We start from the raw sequence: 24,629 nt of genomic DNA, 5'->3' as shown, positions 1-24,629 counted from the left end.
GCTGGGAAAAGCTCGGGAAGCGGCGCCGTTCCCACCGTTTTCCCAATCCCAATCCCAATCCCAATCCCAATCCCAACCCTCCCACAGGAGGCAGGAGCAGCGATGGGAGCCGGCATTTTCCAAGGAATCCTCGGGAAGCGGCGCCGTTCCCGCCGTTTTCCCAATTCCCAATCCCAATCCCAATCCCAATCCCAATTCCAATCCCAAACCATCCCGGCATCTGAGAATCCCAACCCTCGGGAAGAAAAGCTTCTCCATGGATTGGGGCAATCCCTCAAAACGATCCCAAATATCCCCAAATTCCCTTTTTTGGGGGGATTTTGGTTTTTGGGGAGAGCTGAGGATAAACCCGTCCCGAGCCCAGCTCAGGATCCGAGCAGATCCCAAGGATTTCACATCCCAAAACCCCTCCTCTGATCCCAGATTCCTGCAAAGCCAGGGACGCTGCTGCCCCCCTTTGGAATTCCCTACAAACCAGGAAGAGGGCTTCGGAATAAAAGGATTTATTGAACACTTTGTAGGGACACACAGGAAGAGAATTCCCACCCAACCCGTGAGGAAATCCCATTTTTTTCCCCCCCCCAAAATTCCCAGATGGAAAAAACATTCCATGGTCCCCTCACACCCCGGAGCGGGGGGGGATGTGAATTCCCGTTGCTCCAAGGAATTTTTTGGGGAGAGGAGCCTCTGGAATGTCCTGCCAGCTCAGTGACACCTGAAACATTCCCAATTTCCAAGGTTTTGGGGTTTTTTCCTGGTTTGGGGTAAAAATTGGGAATAGCCAAAAAAAAAAAACCCACCAAAATCACCCTTAAAGTGCTGGAATAGCAGCGGCGGGGTCGCCCAAAAGACAGGGAATGACCGGGAAAAAAAGACGGATTTGGGAATGAAAAACCCCCAAAAACTGGGAATGAAGCTGGAAAACAAAAATCTCCCCGGAGGTTTGCGGCTCTGGAATTCCAGGGGGATCTCGAGGATTTTCCCTCCATCGACGGGAAAGGACAGAACTTCTTTGGGATGACGCGTGGAATCGTTTCCCAACTTCCCCAAAAACCGTCCGGGAAGGAGCAGGAGGCGGATCCCGAGGAGCGGCGGCGGCGGCAGGGAATTCCCGGAAAATCCGGAAAATCCGCGAGTCCGGCGCGGGAAGTTCAGGGTTTCCTGCGCCTGCCACGGGGAAAGAGCCGCCGGGGATTCTCGGGATTCGTCCGGAGGAATTTGGGGAGAGGAAAACCCCTCCCCCCCCCGCCCGTTCCCAGGGTTTTGTATTCCCCAAATCCCCCCCCGCTTCCTAAAAACCCCAATTTTGCATCCAAGGAAAACTCCAAAAATTCTGGTGTTTTCCTCGGATTCTCGGGCAGCGAAGTCGGATCCCGGCTCCTCGATTCCCACTGGAATTTCCCAAGGGATAATGCCAGCAGGAGAGGGAGTCCAGGGAATTCCCGCCGCCATTCCCGAAGTTCCAGCCGGGAACGCGATCCCGAGGTGGGGAGGGCGGAGGGGGAACGTTCCCCAGCTTTGGGGTTCGTCGGGAACGGATTCCCGGGGCACTCACTTGGGCTGGGCGTGGTGCTGGAATCCCGGGCCCAGCGCCGACCCCGCCCTCATCTCCACGGCCACGGAACACTGGGAACACACCGCGGTCAGCACCGGCTCCTTCCCGCAATTCCCAAATTCCCAAATCCCCACGGAACACTGGGAACACACCGCGGTCAGCACCCGCCCCTGCCCGCAATTCCCAAATTCCCAAATTCCCAAATTCCCAAATCCCCACGGAACACTGGGAACACACCGCGGTCAGCACCCGCCCCTTCCCGCAATTCCCAAATTCCCCAATTCCCGAATCCCCACGGAACACTGGGAACACACGGCGGTCAGCACCCGCCCCTTCCCGCAATTCCCAAATTCCCCAATTCCCAAATCCCCACGGAACACTGGGAACACACCGCGGTCAGCACCCGCCCCTTCCCGCAATTCCCCAATTCCCAAATCCCCACGGAACACTGGGAACACACGGCGGTCAGCACCCGCCCCTGCCCGCAATTCCCAAATTCCCAAATCCCCACAGAACACTGGGAACACACGGCGGTCAGCACCCGCCCCTGCCCGCAATTCCCAAATTCCCAAATTATCCCCACGGAACACTGGGAACACACCGCGGTCAGCACCCGCCCCTGCCCGCAATTCCCAAATTCCCACAATTCCCAAATTCCCCAATTCCCGAATCCCCACGGAACACTGGGAACACACCGCGGTCAGCACCCGCCCCTGCCCGCAATTCCCAAATTCCCCAATTCCCAAATCCCCACAGAACACTGGGAACACACTGCGGTCAGCACCCGCCCCTGCCCGCAATTCCCAAATAATTCCCAAATCCCCACGGAACACTGGGAACACACCGCGGTCAGCACCCGCCCCTGCCCGCAATTCCCGAATTCCCAAATCCCCACGGAACACTGGGAACACACCGCGGTCAGCACCTGCTCCTTCCCACCATTCCCACCATTCCCAGCATTCCCAGCACTCCCAGCATTCCCACCATTCCCAGCATTCCCAGCACTCCCAGCATTCCCACCATTCCCACCATTCCCAGCATTCCCAGCACTCCCAGCATTCCCAGCATTCCCAAATGCCCATGCAGAGGGGCTGGGAGCCCCCGGCCGGCGGCAATCCCGGCATTCCGGCATCCCGGGATCCCGTTCCCGCCTCACCCGGCTCTCCACGTCCGTCCACTCGGAGTCGGCGCCGTCCGCGGCCGGCTCGGGGGCGGGAGGGGACGAGCGCCGCTTCCGCCTGCAACGGGAATACGGGAATTTATTGGGGAATGGGGGAATTGGGGAATTGGGGAATTGGGGAATTGGGGAATTGGGGAATTGGGGAATAGGGGAATTGGGGAATTGGGGAATGGGGGAATTGGGGAATTGGGGAATAGGGGAATTGGGGAATTGGGGAATGGGGGAATTGGGGAACGGGGGAATTGGGGAATTGGGGAATGGGGGAATTGGGGAATTGGGGAATGGGGGAATGGGGGAATTGGGGAACGGGGGAATTGGGGAATTGGGGAATTGGGGAATTGGGGAATGGGGGAATTGGGGAATTGGGGAACGGGGGAATTGGGGAATTGGGGAACGGGGGAATTGGGGAACGGGGGAATTGGGGAATGGGGGAATTGGGGAATGGGGGAATTGGGGAATTGGGGAATGGGGGAATTGGGGAATGGGGGAATTGGGGAATTGGGGAACGGGGGAATTGGGGAATTGGGGAATTGGGGAACGGGGGAATTGGGGAATGGGGGAACGGGGGAATTGGGGAACGGGGGAATTGGGGAATGGGGGAATTGGGGAATTGGGGAACGGGGGAATTGGGGAATGGGGGAATTGGGGAATGGGGGAATTGGGGAATTGGGGAATTGGGGAATTGGGGAACGGGGGAATTGGGGAATGGGGGAACGGGGGAATTGGGGAACGGGGGAATTGGGGAATGGGGGAATTGGGGAATTGGGGAACGGGGGAATTGGGGAATGGGGGAATTGGGGAATGGGGGAATTGGGGAATTGGGGAATTGGGGAATTGGGGAACGGGGGAATTGGGGAATGGGGGAATTGGGGAATTGGGGAATGGGGGAATTGGGGAATTGGGGAACGGGGGAATTGGGGAATTGGGGAATTGGGGAACGGGGGAATTGGGGAATGGGGGAATTGGGGAATTGGGGAACGGGGGAATTGGGGAATGGGGGAATTGGGGAATTGGGGAATTGGGGAACTGGGGAACTGGGGAATTGGGGAATTGGGGAACTGGGGAATTGGGGAATTGGGGAACGGGGGAATTGGGGAATTGGGGAACTGGGGAATTGGGGAATTGGGGAATTGGGGAATTGGGGAACGGGGGAACGGGGGAATTGGGGAATTGGGGAATTGGGGAACGGGGGAATTGGGGAATGGGGGAATTGGGGAATTGGGGAATTGGGGAACGGGGCCGCGGAGCCCGGGAACGCGCCGCGGGAAGAGCCCTCGGCCGCTCCCTCAGGAACCCGGGATCCGGCAGCGGCCGGAGTCTCCCGGGGCCGGGCCCGGAGGGGGCTCCACGGAAAGCAGCCGGAAGTGCGGAAGCTCCAGCGGAGGGTTTCACCCTCGGAAACTTGGGAATCCCAGGATTCCAAATGAAAGGTTCCACAATTGGAATTTTGGGAATTCCGGAAGCTCCAGTGGAAGGTTCCATCATTGGAAACTTGGGAATCCCAGGATTCCAAAAGAAAGGCTCCACAGTCAGAATTTTGGGAATCCCAGGATTCCAAATGGAAGGTTCCATCATTGGAAACTTGGGAATTCCAGGATTCCAAATGAAAGGTTCCACAATTGAAATTTTGGGAATTCCAGAAGCAGAAATTAAAGGTTCCATCATTGGAAACTTGGGAATTCCAGGATTCCAGAAGCTCAAATGAAAAGTTTCCCAATTGGAATTTTGGGAATTCCAGAATTTCAAACGAAATGTTCCAGGACCAGAATTTTGGGAATTGAAAATTTTGGAATGCGGAATTGCAGAATCTCAAATTCAAAGTTCCCCGAGTGGAAAGTCGGGAATTCCGGGATCCCGGCCTCACCCGGTGGGAGATTCCTGCTTGAGGGTCTCGACGTCGGTGAAGTGCACGGCCTGGCCCCCGCCCCGCGTCTGGAAAACGTCCCCCTGGAACGGGAAGAGCACAAGGAAAAGCGGGATTGGGCCGGGGAAAACCAGCGGGATTCATCCCGGAATTCCTGCCCAAAGAAGCTCCGCCCACTTCGCTGCCAAGGGATCCCGGCCTTTTTCCACGGGAAAGTGAATGAACCTCGGGATCCACGGATCCTGGGATCCCAGAAATCACGGGATCCACACAAATGATGGATATCCCATAGATCCTGGGATCCCAGAAATCACGGGATCCACACAAATCATGGATATCCCATAGATCCTGGGATCCCAGAAATCCCGGGATCCACACAAATGATGGACATCCCATAGATCCTGGGATCCCAGAAATCCCGGGATCCACACAAATCATGGATGTCCCATAAATCCTGGGATGCCAAAAATTATGGGATTCACAAACCATGGAATCCCACAAACCATGGAATCCCACAAACCATGGGATCCCATAAACCATGGAATCCCACAAACCATGGAATCTCACAAACCATGGAATCCCACAAACCATGGGATCCCACAACCCACGGGATCCCACAACCCACGGGATCCCACAACCCACGGGATTCACGGCCCGTGGGATCCACAAATCCTGGGGTTCATGGATCATGGGATCCCAGGAATCCTGGAACCCAGCGGCGAAAACTCCAAGCTAAACCCCGGCGACTCCAGCGCGCCGTTCCCAACGTTCCCAAGAACCGCGCCCGAGGCCCCCTCGGCGAGCCGGGCCCGGATCCCAACCCTCGCGCATCCGGGACTCGAAAGGAAAGTGGGGCCGCTCCGCGGCGACGCCGGCGGAATCGCCGGGACGGCCGAGGTCACCTTGATGAGCTTGGTGCGGATCTCGCCGTCGGAGGCCAGCTCCTGGTGCGTCAGCACGTAGCGGCGGCAGCGGGCCAGGGCACGCTCGCTGGGCCCGCCCACGGTGATGGCGCCGCGCGGCACGCGCGGCTGCAGCAGCGTCTCGGTGGGCACGTGCGACGGCGGCCGGTGATCCACCCAGCGCTCGCCGCCCGCGCTGCGGGAACGCCGCGGACGGAGAGGGGCCGCCGGGGTGGGCTGGGAATGACAGGAAAACTGGGAATGGGAACGGGGAACGGGAACGGGAAAACTGGGAATGGGAACGGGGAACGGGAACGGGAAAACTGGGAATGGGAACGGGGAAACTGGGAATGGGAACGGGGAATGGGAACGGGAAAACTGGGAATGGGAACAGGAAAACTGGGAATGGGAACAGGGAATGGGAACGGGGAATGGGAACAGGAAAACTGGGAATGGGAACGGGGAACGGGAACGGGAAAACTGGGAATGGGAACGGGGAATGGGAATGGGAACGGGAAAACTGGGAATGGGAACAGAGAATGGGAACGGGAACAGGAAAACTGGGAATGGGAACGGGGAATGGGAACAGGAAAACTGGGAATGGGAACAGGGAATGGGGGCCGGTGATCCACCCAGCGCTCGCCGCCCGCGCTGCGGGAACGCCGCGGACGGAGAGGGGCCGCCGGGGTGGGCTGGGGGCACAGGAAAACTGGGAATGGGAACGGGGAACGGGAACGGGAAAACTGGGAATGGGAATGGGGAACGGGAACGGGAAAACTGGGAATGGGAACGGGAAAACTGGGAATGGGAACGGGAAAACTGGGAATGGGAACGGGGAATGGGAACAGGAACAGAAAAACTGGGAATGGGAATGGGAAAACTGGGAATGGGAACGGGGAATGGGAACGGGAAAACTGGGAATGGGAACGGGAAAACTGGGAATGGGAACGGGGAATGGGAACAGGAACAGAAAAACTGGGAATGGGAATGGGAAAACTGGGAATGGGAACGGGGAATGGGAACGGGAAAACTGGGAATGGGAACGGGGAATGGGAATGGGAACGGGGAATGGGAACAGGAAAACTGGGAATGGGAACGGGAAAACTGGGAATGGGAACGGGGAATGGGAACGGGAACAGGAAAACTGGGAATGGGAATGGGAAAACTGGGAATGGGAACGGGGAATGGGAACGGGGAATGGGAATGGGAACAGAGAATGGGAACAGGGAATGGGAACAGGAAAACTGGGAATGGGAACAGGGAATGGGAACAGGGAATGGGAATATGGAATGGGAACATGGAATGGGAATAAGGAATGGGAACAGGGAATGGGGGCCGGTGATCCACCCAGCGCTCGCCGCCCGCGCTGCGGGAACGCCGCGGACGGAGAGGGGCCGCCGGGGTGGGCTGGGAATGACAGGAAAACTGGGAATGGGCGCTGGGAAAGAAAAGGGGAAACACCAGGGAAAAGGAAACACCAGGGAAATGCTGGGGAAAGGGAAATGCCAGGGAGAAGGGAAATGGCAGGAAAAGGGAAATGGCAGGAAAAGGAGAAGGGAAACACCAGGGAAACGCCGGGGAAAGGGAAACAGCAGGGAAAGGGAAACGCCAGGGAAGTGCCAGGAAAAGGGAAATGCCAGGGAAAGGGAAGCACCAGGAAAAGGAGAAGGGAAACACCAGGGAAAAGGAAACGCCAGGGAAGTGCCAGGAAAAGGGGAACGGCAGGGAAAGGGGAACGGCAGGGAAAAGCCGGAGGAGAGCCGCAGCCGGCGCAGGGCGTGGCCGCCCCGGAGCTGGCCGGAAGCGGGCACGGGGAGCCCTCCTGGGAAGCTCCGAGCGGCGAGAGGCCGGCGGGCGCCGCCCGGCCCAGCCCGGGCCCGGCAGTCGGCGTCGGGCTCAGCTCCGGCCCGCGCCCGGCGGGCTCAGGCTCCGAGAACCCCGAGCCGGCCTCGGCCCCGCCAGGCCGGAGAATCCGGCCCGCGGCGGCGCGGCTCCTGGTGCCGCTCCAGCTCCTCTTGGCCCGCGGGCAGCGCCGGCGCCCGGCTCCGGCACTTCCCTCTCCTCCTGGAGCGGCCGGGCCAGGCCGAGCCCGGCTGCCCTGCGGGGCCGGGCGGCTGTACCCCCATCAGCGGGGACACCGCCGCTCTGGGGAGAAGGGAGAGAGCCGCGAGACACCGGGACGGGAAAATCCAGGGAATTCCCGCTGCCAGGGATAGCAGCAGGTGGGAGAAGGGATAAACAATGGGCAGAGACAAGAGAAGGAATTCGAGGGGCTCCAGCTCCGGGCTCAACCTCAGCCCTGGAGAGAAGGGAAACACCAGCGAGACCCAGGGACGGGCAGATCCAGGGATTTCCTGTGGACATCGGGATGAAGAACGAGCGCCCGCAGACGAGGAACTCCAAGCGAGGCGCCCCGGCTCCGCGCTCGGCGGCTGCGGAAGAGCCGCAGCGCTGCTCTCCGGGCCTGAGACCCGCTCCCCGCCCCCGCGATCCGCCGCGGCCCCCGGCAGCAGGCGCGGGCGCGACTCACGGCGGCCGGCGAAGGCGACGCCGATCTGGGGAGAGGCTTTTCCCGCTCCCTCTCCCGGGAAGGTCTCTCCGGCCGCTCGGCCCGGGGCTCCGTGACGATGGCCTTGAGCTGCTTCAGCTTCTCGTCCTTCACCCACAGCTTGTTCTGCATCTCCAGCTGCTTGGCCGCCACCCTCCTCTCCTGCGGGGAAAGGTGGGATTGCTGCGGCCGGCAAGGCCCGGCTCCAGCCCGGCCCGGAGCGGCGCGTCCTGGCGTTCCTGGGACGCCTCCAGGGACGGCGGTTCCAAACTTCCCGGGGCGCTCCCGGTGCTCACAGCCCTTCCCAGTGTCCGCCTGGGCCAGCCTGAGGCCGTTCCCTCTCCTCCTGTCCCCGTGCCCCGGGAGCAGAGCCCGAACCCCACCAGCGGTTCCTTTCCCTTCGATTCCTCTCCTTTCCCCTCCTTTCCTTCTCCCTTTCCCTCAACTCCTTCCTTTCCCTCATTCCCTTCCCTTCCCTCCTTTCAACTCCTTTCCTTCCTGTTCTTTCCCTCAATTCCTTTCCCGTTCTTTCCCTCAATTCCTTTCCCGTTCTTTCCCTCAATTCCTTTCCCCTCTCTCCCTCATTTCCTTCCCCTTCTCTCCCTCAATTCCTTTTGCTTTTCCCCCCTCAATTCCTTTCCTTTCCCTTCCCTCCCTCAAATCCTTTCCCTTCTCTCCCTCAAATCCTTTCCCTTCTCTCCCTCAAATCCTTTCCCATTCTTTCCCTCAATTCCTTTCCCATTCTTTCCCTCAAATCCTTTCCCATTCTCTCCCTCAATTCCTTTCCCATTCTCTCCCTCAATTCCTTTCCCATTCTTTCCCTCAATTCCTTTCCCATTCTTTCCCTCAATTCCTTTCCCATTCTTTCCCTCAATTCCTTTCCCTTCTTTCCCTCAATTCCTTTCCCTTCTTTCCCTCGATTCCTTTCCTCTCCTTTCCCTTTCCCTTCCCTTTCCCTCCGCCCAGCAGAGCTGCCCACAAACCGGAACCCGCAGCCCACGATCCCCACCACCACCACGCACCCCCAACTCCCCCCGCCAACTCCAGCCGGCTTTTCCGCCCGCATTCCTGCACTCACGCATTCCTTCTCCCACTTGAGGGAGGTCTCGGCCACCATTCCCTGCAGCCTGGCCTCCAGCCTCCTCTTGTCCGACGCCTGCCTCTGCAGCTTCTGGCTCTGGCTCTCCAGCTCCTGTTGCAGGTTCCTCTTGTCCTCCTCGTAGATCGTGGCTGTCTTCTCCAGAATCTCGATCTGTGGGGACACGGGGACCCTCTGAATCCTCTGAATCCGGGAATTCCTGCTCGTTTCCCCCCGACAGATCCGAGCTTTCACCTTTAACCCGCTCCTTCTGGGGGTTTCCAAAGCCTCGCCTCGTCAAATAAAAGCCAAAATATCTCGGGTAAAAATTCCACCCAAATATTTACTCCTGACGGGGAAGGAATTGGCCAAATGAGCCATCAACTAACGAAATCAAGGGATTCGTGCTTACTCCAGGGTTTTAATCTTCTTCTCCAGCCGTTCCAGCTCCGTCCTCTGGCCCGCGATGGTTTTCTCCTTCTCAGCCAGTTTCCCCTGGATATAACTTTCCTTGGACGCCACGCTGGAGTCCAGCTCCTGCAGCATCGTTTTGAAGGCGACAACTGCAAGAGGATTCAGAGATTGATTTTTGGTTTGGTTTCTTTTTCCTATCTCATCTTTCGCCTCCTCCCTTATCTCCAGAGAACATCCCAAGCCCTGCCTTTTCCCACCCGACCTCAGAAGCCCCAAATCCCTCCCGAGAAAAGGAAGAGGTCGCAGCCAATTCCTACCGTTCTTGGCGAACTCCTCGGCCAGCCCCTGCCTCATTTGGTGCCGCTGCTCCAAGGCCTCGATGAGCTTCGGCAGCGTCTGCTCGTCGTTGACGTCCAGGAGCTCGCAGGACGGCAGCGGAGGGAGGCTCTGGAAGAACCGCTCCGCGGCGGATTGCTCCTCCGCCCCTGGCAGGGTGGGACAAACCCCTCAGGAGGGCGGGAAAATCCCACCGGATGAGGGGCGGCGGGAGACAAACCGGGAACGACGGACGGGAGCGTTGCCAGAGGAGGCCACGGGTTAAACGCGAGCTCCTCCGTTCCTCCTTTTACCGAAAGGAGCTTCTGAGCGTCCAGGAACATCCCGCAATTCCCTCGGCAGGATTTCCCGCAACTGCGGGAGCACGGACTCGTGCCGATCCCGCGGGATTCCCCGGGAACCTCCCCGGGGACAGCGAGGAGGGAAGAGCAGCAGCTCCCTCGGGCACAGGGAAGGCTCAGCCGAGCCGCTTTGGAATTGAATTCCCAACAGAATTGGAATTTAATTTGGAATTTAATTCCTAACAGAATTTGGAATTTAATTTGGAATTTAATTTGGAATTTAATTCCTAACAGAATTTGGAATTTAATTTGGAATTTAATTTGGAATTTAATTCCTAAACTCTGCTGGAAGCACGGAACGCTGCGGGACGGGAAGGACCTTGAAGAGATCCCATTCCAGGGCAGGGACACCTCCCGCCATCCCGCATTCCAAGCTGGCCTTGGGACACTTCCAGGGCTCCAGGGGGCAGCCAGAGCCGCTCTGGGAATTCCATCCCAGCCCCTGCCTGTCGTGTTTCTCGGGGGAATGGTTTCTCCCCTCCCCAAGACCCCCAAACGCCTGCAGGCATTCGGTTGGACCTTTCCCTCCTTTCTCGGCCCGCTGGCGGAGTGCCGGCCGTCCCTCCCTGAGGGGGAGAGCAGGAAAACATCGTTCCTTTCCTTCTTCTTTCCCTTGCCCCCACCCCGGAAACCCCTCGGGAACAAAGGCCTCGGAATATTCCCGGAGCTAAGAGCCTCTTCTGGAATCGTTCGGCCTGTCCCTCTGGGATATCCCCCCAGAGCCCCTGGAGAAACTGAGCTAGTCCCCGGGGGGGGGATGTGTACACCTCCCCGCCAGGAATTCCTTCCCAAAATCCCACCTGACCCTCCCCTTTTCCCAGTGGAAACCATTCCCCGCGTCCCATCCCTCCGTCCCTCATCCCAGTGCCCGTCCAGCTCCTCCCGGAGCCCTTTCAGACCCTCCAAGAGGCTCCAAATTTCCCCTGAACGCTCCGCTTTTCCATCCCCTGGGGGGACATTTACACCTCCCAGGCAGGAATTCCCTCCCAAAATCCCATTTAACCCTCCCCATTTCCCACTAGCCCTCCCCTTTTCCCAGTGGAAACCATTCCCCGCGTCCCATCCCTCCGTCCCTCATCCCAGTGCCCGTCCAGCTCCTCCCGGCGCCCTTCCGGGAGCCCTTTCAGTCGCCGGCGGAGGCTCCGGGCGTTTCCCGCCGTAGCGCGGCGCTCACCTGGCCCGCCCAGGGGCCCTCCCCTGAGCTGCAGTTTTCGGGAGAGCTCCTCGTGGAAGGCCGGGTTGCGCGGGCGGCGCCCCGGCGTCAGCCCGCACGGCGGCCGCTCCTGGGGCCGGGCCACCTCCACCTCCTGCGTCATCTCCGCGAAGCGCATCACCTGCTGCGGGGAGAAAACGCGCACGGCGCGGGTGGAGGGGCGCGCCGGGCCGGCGAGCTCCCAGGCGTCGCCGTCGGTGGGCTCGGCCCACCCCCAGTTTAGAGATGGCAAAAAGTCCTTTTGGATTCCTCCCCTCTGAAAGGCCCGAGCCTGGCGGCACGGGAGAAGCGGGATCTTCCAAATCTGCCTCTCTCGATTCCTCGTGCCGTTCATTGTTCCGTATCTCAAAACGTTCTGGGTGCTCAGGGGAGGTGGGAGCAGCAGCCGGGGCGGGACGCGAGTGACGCCCCCCGCAGCGGGAGGTCGCAGTCCCTTTGGACAGAAAGGGAATCCCATCCGGCGGAATTTACGGATCGTGCCGGGGTTCCGCCGCCTGTCGGCACCTCGACTCCGCCACCTCCCAGCCGGACTAAAAGGCTCAGCTCGACTCTGAGCCCATCGCCCCAGGCGGCTTTGTGTCGCCGCCAGCGAGAGACGGAGGCCGGGCGAGGAGGAGGAGGAACTCGGGGCAGCGCCCTGCACCCTCCGCCTCGGCCCGCACCTGCCTACGCCCCCAGAACTCCGAACGACGGCGTTTCCCGTCCTGCACCGAACCAAACGATCCTTCCACTTTCACATCTTGGTGGTTCGGAATTCTTCCCTCACTGTTGGAAGCCGTGCCCACGGGCTGGAGTCAAAGGCAGTGTCCCCCTGAGCTCCGTGCCAGGGTCTGCTACAACCCCCCTGGACAGATCCCAAACTCCTCTGGACAGATCCCAAACTCCTCTGGACAGATTCCAAACTCCTCTGGACAGATCCCAAACTCCTCTGGACAGATCCAAACCCCTCTGGACAGATCCAAACCCTCTGGACAGATCCCAAACTCCTCTGGACAGATCCAAACCCCCCAGACAGATTCCAAACTCCTCTGGACAGATCCCAAACTCCTCTGGACAGATCCAAACTCCTCTGGACAGATCCAAACCCTCTGGACAGATCCCAAACTCCTCTGGACAGATCCAAACCCCCCAGACAGATTCCAAACCCCCCAGGACAGATCCAAACCCCTCTGGACAGATCCAAACCCCTCTGGACAGATTCCAAACTCCTCTGGACAGATCCCAAACTCCTCTGGACAGATCCCAAACTCCTCTGGACAGATCCAAACCCCTCTGGACAGATCCAAACTCCTCTGGACAGATCCAAACCCCCCAGGACAGATCCAAACCCCTCTGGACAGATCCCAGACCCCCCTGGACAGATCCCAAACCCTCTTGCTCAGGTCTGTGACCTCCCAGGGCAGCCAGAGGAATGTCCTGGACTCCGACACGGAGACACTCATAGAAACCCGTGGTTCTATGGCAAAGGTGGGAGACGGAGGGAGGGAGGGAGGCTGAGAGGCGAGGACAGGGGAAGAGAGGGGAGCGGGGTGAGAGGGGGAGGGAAGAGAGAAGGATGTGCAGCAAAAACAAAAAGGGGCAGAGCAAGGGGCAAAGGAAACAGGGGCCGAGGATCCCGTTACAACTCATCACGTCTCCTTTCGGCCTGAGCGTTCCGCTTGCGGCTCCTTTGGTGTTGGATATTCCGCTTGTGTCTCCTTTGGTGCTGAATATTTCACTTTACAGTGACCAGCCCAGACACAAACCCTACAGACTTTGCACGCCGCCCGTGAGAGCTGCTGTGCTACCAGGGTTAATTAACTCCTGTATCGCCAGAGTTAATTGTGCCGCATTAACTCCTGTATCACCAGGGTTAATTATGCCGCATTAACTCCTGTATCACCAGGGTTAATTATGCCGCATTAACTCCTGTATCACCAGAGTTAATTATGCCACATTAACTCCTGTATCACCAGGGTTAATTGTGCCGCATTAACTCCTGTATCACCAGGGTTAATTGTGCCGCATTAACTCCTGTATCACCAGGGTTAATTGTGCCGTATCAACTCCTGTATCACCACATCACCCTGTATCCTAAACTCCAAAGATCACTTTTCCTCATCCCCCTTTTCCCGGATGCCCTGGCGGGGCCGCTCCCCGGAGCCCCTTCTGTTTGCTCTCGCCCATTAAATCCTTTAATGTCATGGAAAGCGGGAATTGTCCGGATGGAATGGCGAGGAGTTTGCCAGAGGAGGTTTGGGATCTTCCAGAAAACTCCCCCCACAACAAGAAGCCACAAAAGTCGGGCAGAGAGACCGCGGGAATTCACGGAATGGGAGGGGCGAGACACCTAAACGCGGCTCCGTGGAATCCTGCGAGGAAGGAAAACCTTCCCCGCTCTCCAAAGCGACGAGCGGGTGCGATTTCAACGGGAAAATAAAACCCCAAAAGACTTGGAGAGCAGCCGCACCCCACAGAATCCCAACAGCAATCACAACTCCCCGCGCCTCCCGGAGTCCAGGAATCCGGGAAAAAGCAGGAAGAGGAGAGCAGGAGCGAGTGGGAAAAGGGAATTTACCAGGCTCTCCTCGTAGTCCTCAGCCTTGGGGTTGACGCACACGATCATCCGAACTTTCCCTTCGCCGTCGAAGTAGTTCTTGAAGAGGTGAGTCAGTTTGGAATCTCGGTAGGGCACCATCTGGGGAGGGAGGGCGGGGAAAAGCCCGGTGAGTTCTCCGCCCGCTTCCTGACATTCCAGGCGACCAAAGGCCGGGCAGACGAGCCCTGGGCTGCCCCACCTTGTTCGTCCCGTACAGCTGGTTCTCCCGCAGAACCTCGATGCACGTCCTCAGCGTCATCAGGGACTGGTTGATGTTCCCTAAAAAAAAAAAAGCCAAGAGGAGGGATAGAAACGCTCCACGAGCAGCGCTCGGATCCCCTTCCCCAACTATCCGGGAGAATCAACCGCCCAATTAACGGCGTCTGTCAATGATTGCTCTAATTAACTGAAGCGGCAGGAGCGCCGCTTCCGACTTGTGGCTTCCGAACGGGGAGGTCGTCATCGAATCCCAACTGATCCCGAGAGGATTCCCGGGATTCTTCCCCCAGCAGACAGGATCGGCAGGAGTGTTAATTAGCAGGGTTAATTAGCAGCGAGCTCCTACCTGCCTCGCGCAGCCTGTTGCCCTCGGCTTTGGTCCTGTTGGTTCTCTCGCTGCCCGCCAGGTCCACCAGGGACAGCTGGCTCAGGGTGATCTGCTCCTTCTCCTGGGAGGCAGAGAAAAACCTGGATGCCTCCACGTCCCCTCCGGAGGAGTTCGGGGACGCCTCGGCCCAAATCCCGCTTCCGGAGAACGTCGTGGATCCCAGCTCGGGGGGGTTGGCACGGCCCAGCTTCTTGCGGGGAAGTCGGATCCTTCCCGCCTTGGGCCGAGGGATTGGAAGCTCTTGGATGGTTCAAATTCCCAAAGTTTTCAGATCTCAGCAAAGGAAAAGGTGAAAAGCAAAGGGATTTTCGAATCCCAACAAAGGAAAAGGTGAAAAGCAAAGGGATTTTAGAATTTCAAAAAAGGAAGAAAAGGTGAAAACCAAAAGGGATTTTTGAATCCCAACAAAGGAAAAGGTGAAAAGCAAAGGGATTTTCCAATCCCAACAAAGGAAGAAAAGGTGAAAAGCAAAGGGATTTTAGAATTTCAAAAAAGGAAGAAAAGGTGAAAACCAAAAGGGATTTTTGAATCCCAACAAAGGAAAAGGTGAAAACCAAAGGAACTTTCAAATCCCAGCAAAGGAAGAAGTGAAAACCCAAGGGATTTTCCACTCCCGACAAAGGAAAGGCGCAAACCCAAGGGATTTTCCAATCCCAACAAAGGAAAAGGTGAAAACCAAAGGAATTTTCCACTCCCAACAAAGGAAAGGCACAAACCCAAGGGATTTTCCACTCCCGACAAAGGAAAGGCGCAAACCCAAGGGATTTTCCACTCCCAACAAAGGAAAGGCGCAAACCCAAGGGATCCGCAGCTCCACCCTCCGCTTCGGCACCCAACTCTCCGACGCGCTCCGTGGCCTCCGCGGCCGAGGCGCGGCAGCCGCTCCTGGGGACCCGACCCCGGCAGGACGCACCTGGAGCACGTTGTCCCCGTCCGCGTCCAGAGGAGCCTGGGCCAGCTTGACGATGAACACGGAGTGGGAGCGGCTGGACTCGCGGTTCAGCTGCGTGTTGGCGATGCGCCGCTTCTTCTGCCCTGCTCGGAAAACCCCCCCCCAAATAACAACATTCCAGCTGCTTTCCCACCGTTCCCACCTCCTCCGGCGTCAGGGATTTCGCACTGGGAATGGCGAGAGCCCGAAATTGTGGACGCTCCGGCCCGGCCGGAGAGGATCCAGCGGGATTTCCTCGCTCGAGGATTACGTTTGAGGCGGGATCAGCCCCGGAATTCCAAGAGTTTTTAAATTTTATCTTTTTTTACCTCTCCAAAAGACTTCCAAAGCTTCCTCCGTGGATTTGACCTCGACCTCGGTGCAGCCCGTCACGTACATGTTGTGGTTCTGGTCCTCGCGGAGCATTTTGGACTGGGGAGGTCTTTGGGAGAGGGGGAGAAAGAAATCAATCCCACGGGAGCGGGGAGAAGGTCAAAAGGGGAGGGGAAAGGGTCACAAGTCTGAGGGGAAAAGGTTAAAATCCAGGGGGAAGAGGTCAAAAATGCCGAGGGAAAATCCTCCAAAACGCTGAGGGAAAATGGTCAAAGTTCTGAGGGAAAAGGTCAAAATTCCGTGGGAAAATCATCAAAATGCCAAGGGGAAAGGGCAAAAATCTGAGGGGAAAGGTCAAAATTCCGAGGGGAAAGGTCAAAATTCTGAGGGAAAAGGGCAAAAATCTGAGGGGAAAAGGTCAAAATTCCGAGGGGAAAGGTCAAAATTCTGAGGGGAAAGGGCAAAAATCTGAGGGGAAAAGGTCAAAATTCCAAGGGGAAAGGTCCAAATTCTGACGGGAAAAGGTCAAAATTCCAAGGGGAAAGGTCAAAATTCCGAGGGGAAAGGTCCAAATTCCAACGGAAAAGGTCAAAATTCCAAGGGGAAAGGTCCAAATTCCAACGGAAAAGGTCAAAATTCCAAGGGGAAAGGTCAAAATTCCAAAGGAAAAGGTCCAAATTCCAACGGAAAAGGTCCAAATTCCAAGGGGAAAGGTCCAAATTCCAAAGGAAAAGGCGAATTATCCCCCAAAAGCTGAAGAGGGAGCCCCGGACGCGGACACGCAGCCAGGATTAGCGACGCTCCAGCTCCTGCTCTAATTAGCAGCGAATTAATTGCAATTAATTGCTTCGGGGGCAGCTCGTGCCCTTCTCCAAGCACACAGAAGCGAGGGGGGCGTCCTAGATTCCCTAGGAAAAGCCGGGAAAAGCCGGGAATTTTCTGCCTCTACTCCAGGAAAAGAGCGCTGGAAAAACGGGAATAAACCATCGGACACGTACGCGAAGTCTCCGGCTCTCACAGGAGTGCTGCAAGTGTTCCACCTACCGAGAAAACAAACAAACGGGGGGAAAAGATCGTTAACGAGGACAAAAAAGATCGTTAACGAGGACAAAACATCTTTGATTTGATTGTGGGAATTGCTGAGATCAAATGGAAAAATGGGGAAGTTTGGAGCGCCAAGCCAGTGGGTTTTCACGGTTTCCAGGGAAAAAAAAGCTTGTCCCAAGCTGAAGTCGCCTGTTGGAAGAAATCGGGAAGTTCGGGGGGATACAACGGCCGAATTAATTAAATGTTGGCTGATTAATTGGCCAGTTGAATGAGGAAGGGAGTGGCCGAGAAAGGTTCGGGGCTGGGCTCCTCTCCGTGCGTTTGAACAGCAATTCCCGGGAATGCTGAGCCGAGGTGAGGAGCAAAACAATCCCCAAAACCCTGGGAAAAAACCCCACGGTGGAGATCCTGAAAAAAACCGGGAGATCCTGAAAAAACCTGGAGATCCTGAAAAAAACCGGGAGATCCTGAAAAAAACCTGGAGATCCTGAAAAAACATGGAGATCCTGAAAAAAACCGGGAGATCCTGAAAAAACATGGAGATCCTCAAAAAAACCAGGAGATCCTGAAAAAAACCTGGAGATCCTGAAAAAACATGGAGATCCTGAAAAAAAACGGGAGATCCTGAAAAAACATGGAGATCCTCAAAAAAACCAGGAGATCCTGAAAAAAACCTGGAGATCCGCAAAAAAACCTGGAGATCCTCAAAAAAACCTGGAGATCCTGAAAAAAACCTGGAGATCCTCAAAAAAACTTGGAGATCCTCAAAAAAACCTGGAGATCCTGAAAAAAAACTGGGAGATCTGAAGAAAACCGGGAGATCTGCAAAAATAACCTGGAGATCCTCAAAAAAAACGGGAGATCCTCAAAAAAACCTGGAGATCCTCAAAAAAAAACGGGAGATCCTCAAAAAAACCTGGAGATCCTCAAAAAAACCTGGAGATCCTCAAAAAAAACGGGAGATCCTCAAAAAAACCTGGAGATCCTCAAAAAAACACAGAGATCCTGAAAAAAACCTGGAGATCCTCAAAAAAACATGGAGATCCTGAAAAAATTTGGAGATCCTCAAAAAAACCTGGAGATCCTCAGAAAAACCTGGAGATCCTCAAAAAAAACATGGAGATCCTGAAAAAAACCTGGAGATCCTCCAAAACCCTGGAGATCCTCCACAAACCCCCCGCGGTGGAGATCCTCTAGATCCTCCCAGGGTTGGGAACACGGCAACTCCCAAACCCGCCGAGGTCGGAGGGGCTCCGACGTGGACGCGGGTTCGGGACGCGGGGACGCCGCAGGCCTGGCTCTGCCTGTCCCCCCTTTTCCCGAGGGGTTCGGTGGCCGTTCCCATCCCCCGGGGCCGGGAAAATCCCGGGAATCGGGGACTCACTTGGGTTTGACGGGGTCCGAGGGGGCCTCCTCCAGCAGGTCGTAGATGTAGTTGTTGTAGATCTCGATGTAGGACACGAAGACGCCGTAGACGTTGTCCTCGTCCACCTCCTCGGCCCGGGCCTGGTCCTGCACCTCCAGCATGTCGGCGAACTCGGGATCCAGCTGCCTCCTGGGGGAAATCCGGGATTGGGATGGGATTCCCGAGGGGATGGAATGTGGCCGGGCAGGTCAGAGCAGGGCTGCACGGGTGGGGGGAGAGGAGCAAAGTTCGGCCAGATTTGGGTTCTTGGGGGAGGTGCTGGGCAGGGCCAGGAGATGGAATTCCAGGATCCAACCGAGGGAATTCCATGGCGGGAATTCCAGGATCCGACTGAAGGAATTCCATGGTGGAAATCCCTTGATCCAACCGAGGGAATTCCATGGTTGCAGTTGAGATTCCATGATCCAACTGAGGGAATTCCATGGGATTCAACTGAGGGAATTCCATAGTTGGAATTCCATGATCCATCTGAGGGAATTCCATGGGATTCAACTGAGGGAATTCCATGGGATTCAACTGACAGAATTCCATGGGATTCAACTGAGGGAATTCCACGATCCAACTGAGGGAATTGCACGGTGCAAATTCCACCATCCAACCAACGGAACTGGAAATCCCACGGTTGGAATTCCGCGATCCGACCGAGCGAATTCTGACGGGGGGGAAAAAGGCAGAAAACTCTCAGGGGAAACAAAATCCAAAACTCAGGGGAAAAAAAAAAAAACAAACCAAAAAACGAAACTAAAACTCGGTGGAGCGGCTTCCTGCAGGCCGAAGCCTCGTTAGAGCACCGGCAGCGAACCGGGAATTCCAGCGCGATCAAACGACCCAATTAATTAATTCCCCCGCCCCAGTTTTTCCCTTCGGCGGCGGCGGCTGAATTCCCTCCCGGAGCGACTCACTTGGCGGCCGGAGCTCTGGGGGCGGGCAGGGCCTCCCGCCTCTGCCGCTCCAGCAGCGCCTCCAGCTCGCTCTGCACCTCCACCCCGTTCTTCTCGTCCAGCCTGAACACCTGCGGCAAAGCGGCGACGTCGGCCACGGCCCGCGCCGCCACCGGCACCGGCACCGGCACCGGCGCCGCAGCCCGGGCGGCAACCAGCCCCGGGCACCCATTGTCATTATTGTTATTTCATTTATTATTAGCCGGGTCATCATCATCATCATCATCATCATCATTATTGTCGTCACTGCTACTGTTGCTGTTATTCTTGTCGCCATTGTTGTTATTATTCTAGCTGTCATTCTTGTCATTATTATTGAATGTGTTATTAATTTATTCTTAGCCTGATTTGATTATTAGCACCGTTAAATGTATCGTTACTAAATTCATTATTAGCCTGGTTTTTCGTTGTTATTATTTTTAAAGGATGTTGATTTATTATTAGGCTGGTTTTTCATTATTGTTATGGAATATGTTACTAATTTATTGCTAGCCCGATTTCAATTGATTATTAGCATCACTTGGGCAGGATTAGGGCGGCATTCGGGCGGGATCCGGGCAGGATTCGGGCGGGATCCGGGCGGGATTTGGATGGCATTCGGGCGGGATCCGGGCGGGATTTGGGCGGGATTTGGGTGGGATTTGGGCGGGATCCGGGCGGGATCCGGGCGGGATTTGGGCGGGATTTGGGTGGGATTTGGGCGGGATCCAGGCGGGATTCGGGCGGGATTTGGGTGGGATTCGGGTGGGATCCGGGCGGGATTTGGGCGGGATTTGGGTGGGATTTGGGTGGGATCCGGGCGGGATTTGGGCGGGATTTGGGCGGGATTCGGGCGGGATTGGGGCAGGATCCGGGCGGCATTCGGGCGGGATTTGGGCGGGATTGGGGCGGGATCCGGGCGGGATTCGGGCGGGATCCGGGCGGGATTTGGATGGCATTCGGGCGGCATTCGGGCGGGATTTGGGCGGGATTGGGGCGGGATCCGGGCGGGATTCGGGCGGGATTCGGGCAGGATTTGGGCGGGATCCGGGCGGGATTTGGGCGGGATTTGGGTGGGATTTGGGTGGGATCCGGGCGGGATTTGGGCGGGATTTGGGCGGGATTCGGGCGGGATTGGGGCAGGATCCGGGCGGCATTCGGGCGGGATTTGGGCGGGATTGGGGCGGGATCCGGGCGGGATTCGGGCGGGATCCGGGCGGGATTTGGATGGCATTCGGGCGGCATTCGGGCGGGATTTGGGCGGGATTGGGGCGGGATCCGGGCGGGATTCGGGCGGGATTCGGGCAGGATTTGGGCGGGATCCGGGCGGGATTTGGGCGGGATCCGGGCGGGATTTGGGTGGGATTGGGGCGGGATTCGGGTGGGATTTGGGCAGGATTTGGGCGTGATCCGGGCGGGATTTGGGCAGGATTTGGGCGTGATCCGGGCGGGATTTGGGCAGGATTTGGGCGGGATTCAGGCGGGATTCGGGCGGGATGTGGGCGGCATTCGGGCGGGATCCAGGCGGGATTTGGGCGGGATTCGGGGGGCAGGATTCGGGCGGGATCCGGGCACTCACGAATCTCTTGGCCTGGAAGCGGCCGATGCTGTTGAAGATCATGGCCAGGCAGCGCGGCAGCAGCCCCCCGTCCCCGGCAGATCCCGTCATGGTGTGGGTCTTCCCGCTGCCCGTCACCCCGTAGGTGAACAGGAGGCCTGGGAACGCCGGCAAACGGGAAAAATCAGCGGCACTGGGAAAAACAAAACCTCCCGCAGCATCGACAGCGCCGGCGGCCGCGGCTGACGCTCACGGCGGGAACGTCCTCCGCCCGCTCCACGAGGCACAAACCAGCCTGGGCCATCCCCGGGACATTCCGGGCGGGACGGGCCGGGAGAACCCTGGGAGAGGGGAAGCTTTCCCTGCCCGTGGTTCTGCTTTCGCCGTCTGGGACTCCCGCGAGCCACGGGAAAACTTGGGCGAGAAGGGTTTGGACGAGTAATCCATGGAATTCCAGAAGGCTTTGGGTGGGAAGGGACCGGAAAGCCAATCCCACTGCCAAAGGCAGGGCCGGCTCCTGCTGAGCCAGGCTGCTCCAGCTCCGCTTCCACGGCACCGGATCTTCCAGTCCCACCCAATCCATCCCAGGATTCCTGCTCCGGGAGGAATTCCCGGGGTTTTGTGTGAGGAGCTGAGGGAGAATCCCAATCAAACCCCGGGAAGGGGTGAAATCCCGGGAATGTGGCCAGGGCAGAATCCGGCTCACCGTTCTTGCCCCGGATCAGATCCTCCACCAGGGGCTTGGCCACCACGTCGAAGAGCTCCTTCTGCGCCACCAGCGCGCCGAAGACCTCCTTGAAGGAATACTGCGTCTGCCGGGACACGGAAAAACCGCCCTGGAATCCCAGCAGGAGCGCAGGATTCCCGGTCGGAAAGGCAAAAGTCGGGATTTCCTTCCAGCTCCCTTCCCCCCCCCGGAATCCAAGCAAAGGAACGTCCAAAGTGGAGCTGTTCCCTCGGGGAATTCCACTGCTCCGGGGGCTTCGTTTCCCAGGCCAGCCTCGGGCCTTCAGTCCTAAATTCCGAGCTGGTTTAATTTTTTTTAATTAACTGTTTCAATGAATTTGAATGAATTTTGAATTCCTAGATTGGCGGGAAGGCTCGGAGCGGGATGGAACGAACGGAATTCCTAAATTCACGGGAAGACTCGGAGAGGGATGGAATTCATGAGAAAACTCAGAGTTGGATGGAATTCATGGAATTCCTGAAATCCTGGGGAAAACCCTGAGCCGGATGGAAATAACGGAATTCCTGAATTCCTGGGAAAACCCGGAGCTGGGTGGAACTCACGGCATCCCTGAATTCACGAGAGAGCTGGGCGCGGGACGGAATCCACGGAAGGCGGGCGGGAAGGGGACCTGAAGGACACCGGCCACTCCCGAGGGCAGGGACAGCTGCCGCCGGGGCGGGCAGCTCCGAGGACAGCCCGGGGAATTCCGGGCGGGAACGGGGGGCGGGAATCGCGCGGTCACCTCGCGGTACTCGCCGCCGCGGGTGACGCGGCCGCCGTCGGGCGGGTGCAGCTGCACCGTGCGGGGGCCGATCACCTCGATACAGCTCTGCTGCTCCGCGCCGCCCAGCGGCCGCACCCGGCAGTACACCTGGGGACAGGGGAAACACCACGGGAATGAACACGGGAATGAGGGGGGAAACCGGGAAACAACACGGGAATACACCTGGGGACAGGGGAAACAACACGGGAATGAACACGGGAATGAGGGGGGAAAACCGGGAACGAACACCGGAATGAACGTGGGAATAAACCCAGGAATGAGGGGGGAAAAACAGGGAATAAATCCGGGAATGAACATGGCAGTACACCTGGGACGGGGGGAAAACAGGGATAAACCCGGGACTAAACCTGGGAATAAACCTGGGAATGAAACCGGCAGCACACGTGGAATGAGGGCAACAGGGCAAAACCGGAAACAGGGCTGAACCGGAAACAGGGCAGAACCGGAAACAGGGCTGAACCGGAAACAGGGCTGAACAGGAAACAGGGCTGAACAGGTAACAGGGCTGAACCGGAAACAGGGCAGAGCCGGAAACAGGGCAGAACCGGAAACAGGGCTGAACCGGAAACAGGGCTGAACCGGAAACAGGGCTGAACCGGAAACAGGGCAGAGCCGGAAACAGGGCAGAACCGGAAACAGGGCAGAACCGGAAACAGGGCTGAACAGGTAACAGGGCTGAACCGGAAACAGGGAAAAACCGGAAACAGGGCTGAACAGGAAACAGGGCGGAACCGGGAATGAGGGCGGGAATGAAGGAACCAGGGATAAAGCCGGGGGGAAAGGCGGGAACTGGGATCGGGGCGAATCGGGGCAGCTCCGCGGGGACCCGGCCCGCACTCACCCCCACCGGGTCCTTCAGCGTCGGGTTCGTGCCTTTCCTCGGCCGCCGCGGGGTCCGGGCCCTGCCGGGGGACACGGGGGGGGACACGGTCAGGGGACACGGGGAGGGGACACGGGGAGGGGACACGGGGAGGGGACACACGGGGAGGGGACACGGTGAGGGGACACACGGGGAGGGGACACGGGGAGGGGACACAGTGAGGGGACACACGGGGAGGGGACACACGGGGAGGGGACACGGGGGGGGACACACGGGGAGGGGACACACGGGGAGGGGACACAGTGAGGGGACACACGGTCAGGGGACACACGGGGGGGGACACGGGGAGGGGACACACGGGGAGGGGACACACGGGGAGGGGACACAGTGAGGGGACACGGGGAGGGGACACGGGAAGGGGACACACGGTGGGGACACACGGGGAGGGGACACACGGGGAGGGGACACGGTGAGGGGACACGGGGAGGGGACACGGGGAGGGGACACGGGGGGGGACACGGTCAGGGGACACACGGGGAGGGGACACACGGGGAGGGGACACACGGGGAGGGGACACGGGGAGGGGACACGGGGAGGGGACACACGGGGAGGGGACACACGGGGAGGGGACACACGGGGAGGGGACACACGGGGAGGGGACACACGGGGGGGGGACACGGGGAGGGGACACAGTGAGGGGACACACGGGGGGGGGACACACGGGGAGGGGACACACGGGGAGGGGACACAGTGAGGGGACACACGGTGGGGACACGCGGGGAGGGGACACACGGTGGGGACACACGGGGAGGGGACACACGGTGGGGACACACGGGGAGGGGACGCCGCCGGCACGGGGCAGCGGGAGAGGGCAGCGGGAAGGCTCCGGGCCGAGCGGAGCCCGCCCTCTGCAGTCTCCGAGGGAGCGCGGAGCCCCGGGAGAACGGGGCAGCACCGGGGGGCCGAAGAGCCGCGGGCCGCCATGCGGTTACCCGCCCCAGCCCACCGCCCCCCGCCGCCGCAGAGGGACCCCCGGAGGCCACTCACGCCGCCTTCATGTCGGGGGTGTCGGCGCTGTCGCGACGGGGCCCGCCGAGGGTCGCGCGCTCCGAGGGGGCGTCCGGCACCGAGCGGCGGCCGCGCGCCCGCCGCGATTCAAATCCGGCCAATCAGCGCGCGCCGCTCCCTGACGTCACATCCGCCGCGGAGCCGCCGGAGGGGCGTGGCCCGAGGGGCGCCCGCCCCTGGTGGCCGCGGGGGGAGTGAGGCCGCGGGTTCGAATCCCGGCCCCGGCGGATCCCGGTGTTCTTCCCGGTTTTTTTCCCCTTTTTCTCCCCTAATTCCGACCTTCCGGGGAAAACAGGTGGAATGTGAATCAGACACTCGGTTAATTCCCAACCCGATGGAAAAAATTCCCGACCCGCGGAAAGCCAGTTCCACCCCGACGTGTCGGAATTCATGCCC

General features: G+C 58.4%; 1 protein-coding gene across 1 annotated transcript; it reads right to left on the bottom strand.

Annotated features, from left to right (window-relative positions):
• Positions 1 to 1,061: 1,061 nt before the first annotated feature.
• On the bottom strand, positions 1,062 to 24,325 carry KIF23 (kinesin family member 23). The gene is made up of 23 exons (XM_066209390.1): positions 24,213 to 24,325; positions 23,187 to 23,247; positions 22,304 to 22,432; positions 21,538 to 21,643; positions 20,853 to 20,989; positions 19,256 to 19,365; positions 18,312 to 18,482; positions 16,879 to 16,920; positions 15,877 to 15,989; positions 15,530 to 15,651; positions 14,575 to 14,677; positions 14,209 to 14,288; positions 13,989 to 14,108; positions 11,393 to 11,555; positions 9,859 to 10,026; positions 9,540 to 9,690; positions 9,128 to 9,320; positions 8,032 to 8,211; positions 5,502 to 6,908; positions 4,600 to 4,682; positions 2,712 to 2,793; positions 1,556 to 1,626; positions 1,062 to 1,167 (listed from the first exon to the last, which is right to left on the bottom strand). Exons 1-23 carry the CDS (start codon positions 24,221 to 24,223, stop codon positions 1,152 to 1,154), a joined length of 3,819 nt encoding a protein of 1,272 aa, XP_066065487.1. The 5' UTR covers positions 24,224 to 24,325; the 3' UTR covers positions 1,062 to 1,151.
• Positions 24,326 to 24,629: the final 304 nt, after the last annotated feature.

The sequence above is a fragment of the Chamaea fasciata genome, unplaced genomic scaffold (assembly GCF_029207755.1).
Source record: "Chamaea fasciata isolate MVZ Bird 193981 ecotype frontalis unplaced genomic scaffold, bChaFas1.0.hap1 SCAF_924, whole genome shotgun sequence".
NCBI lineage: Eukaryota > Metazoa > Chordata > Aves > Passeriformes > Sylviidae > Chamaea > Chamaea fasciata.
The sequence above is the reverse complement of the archived record's forward strand: the minus strand, read 5'-3'. Positions and strand labels throughout refer to the sequence as shown.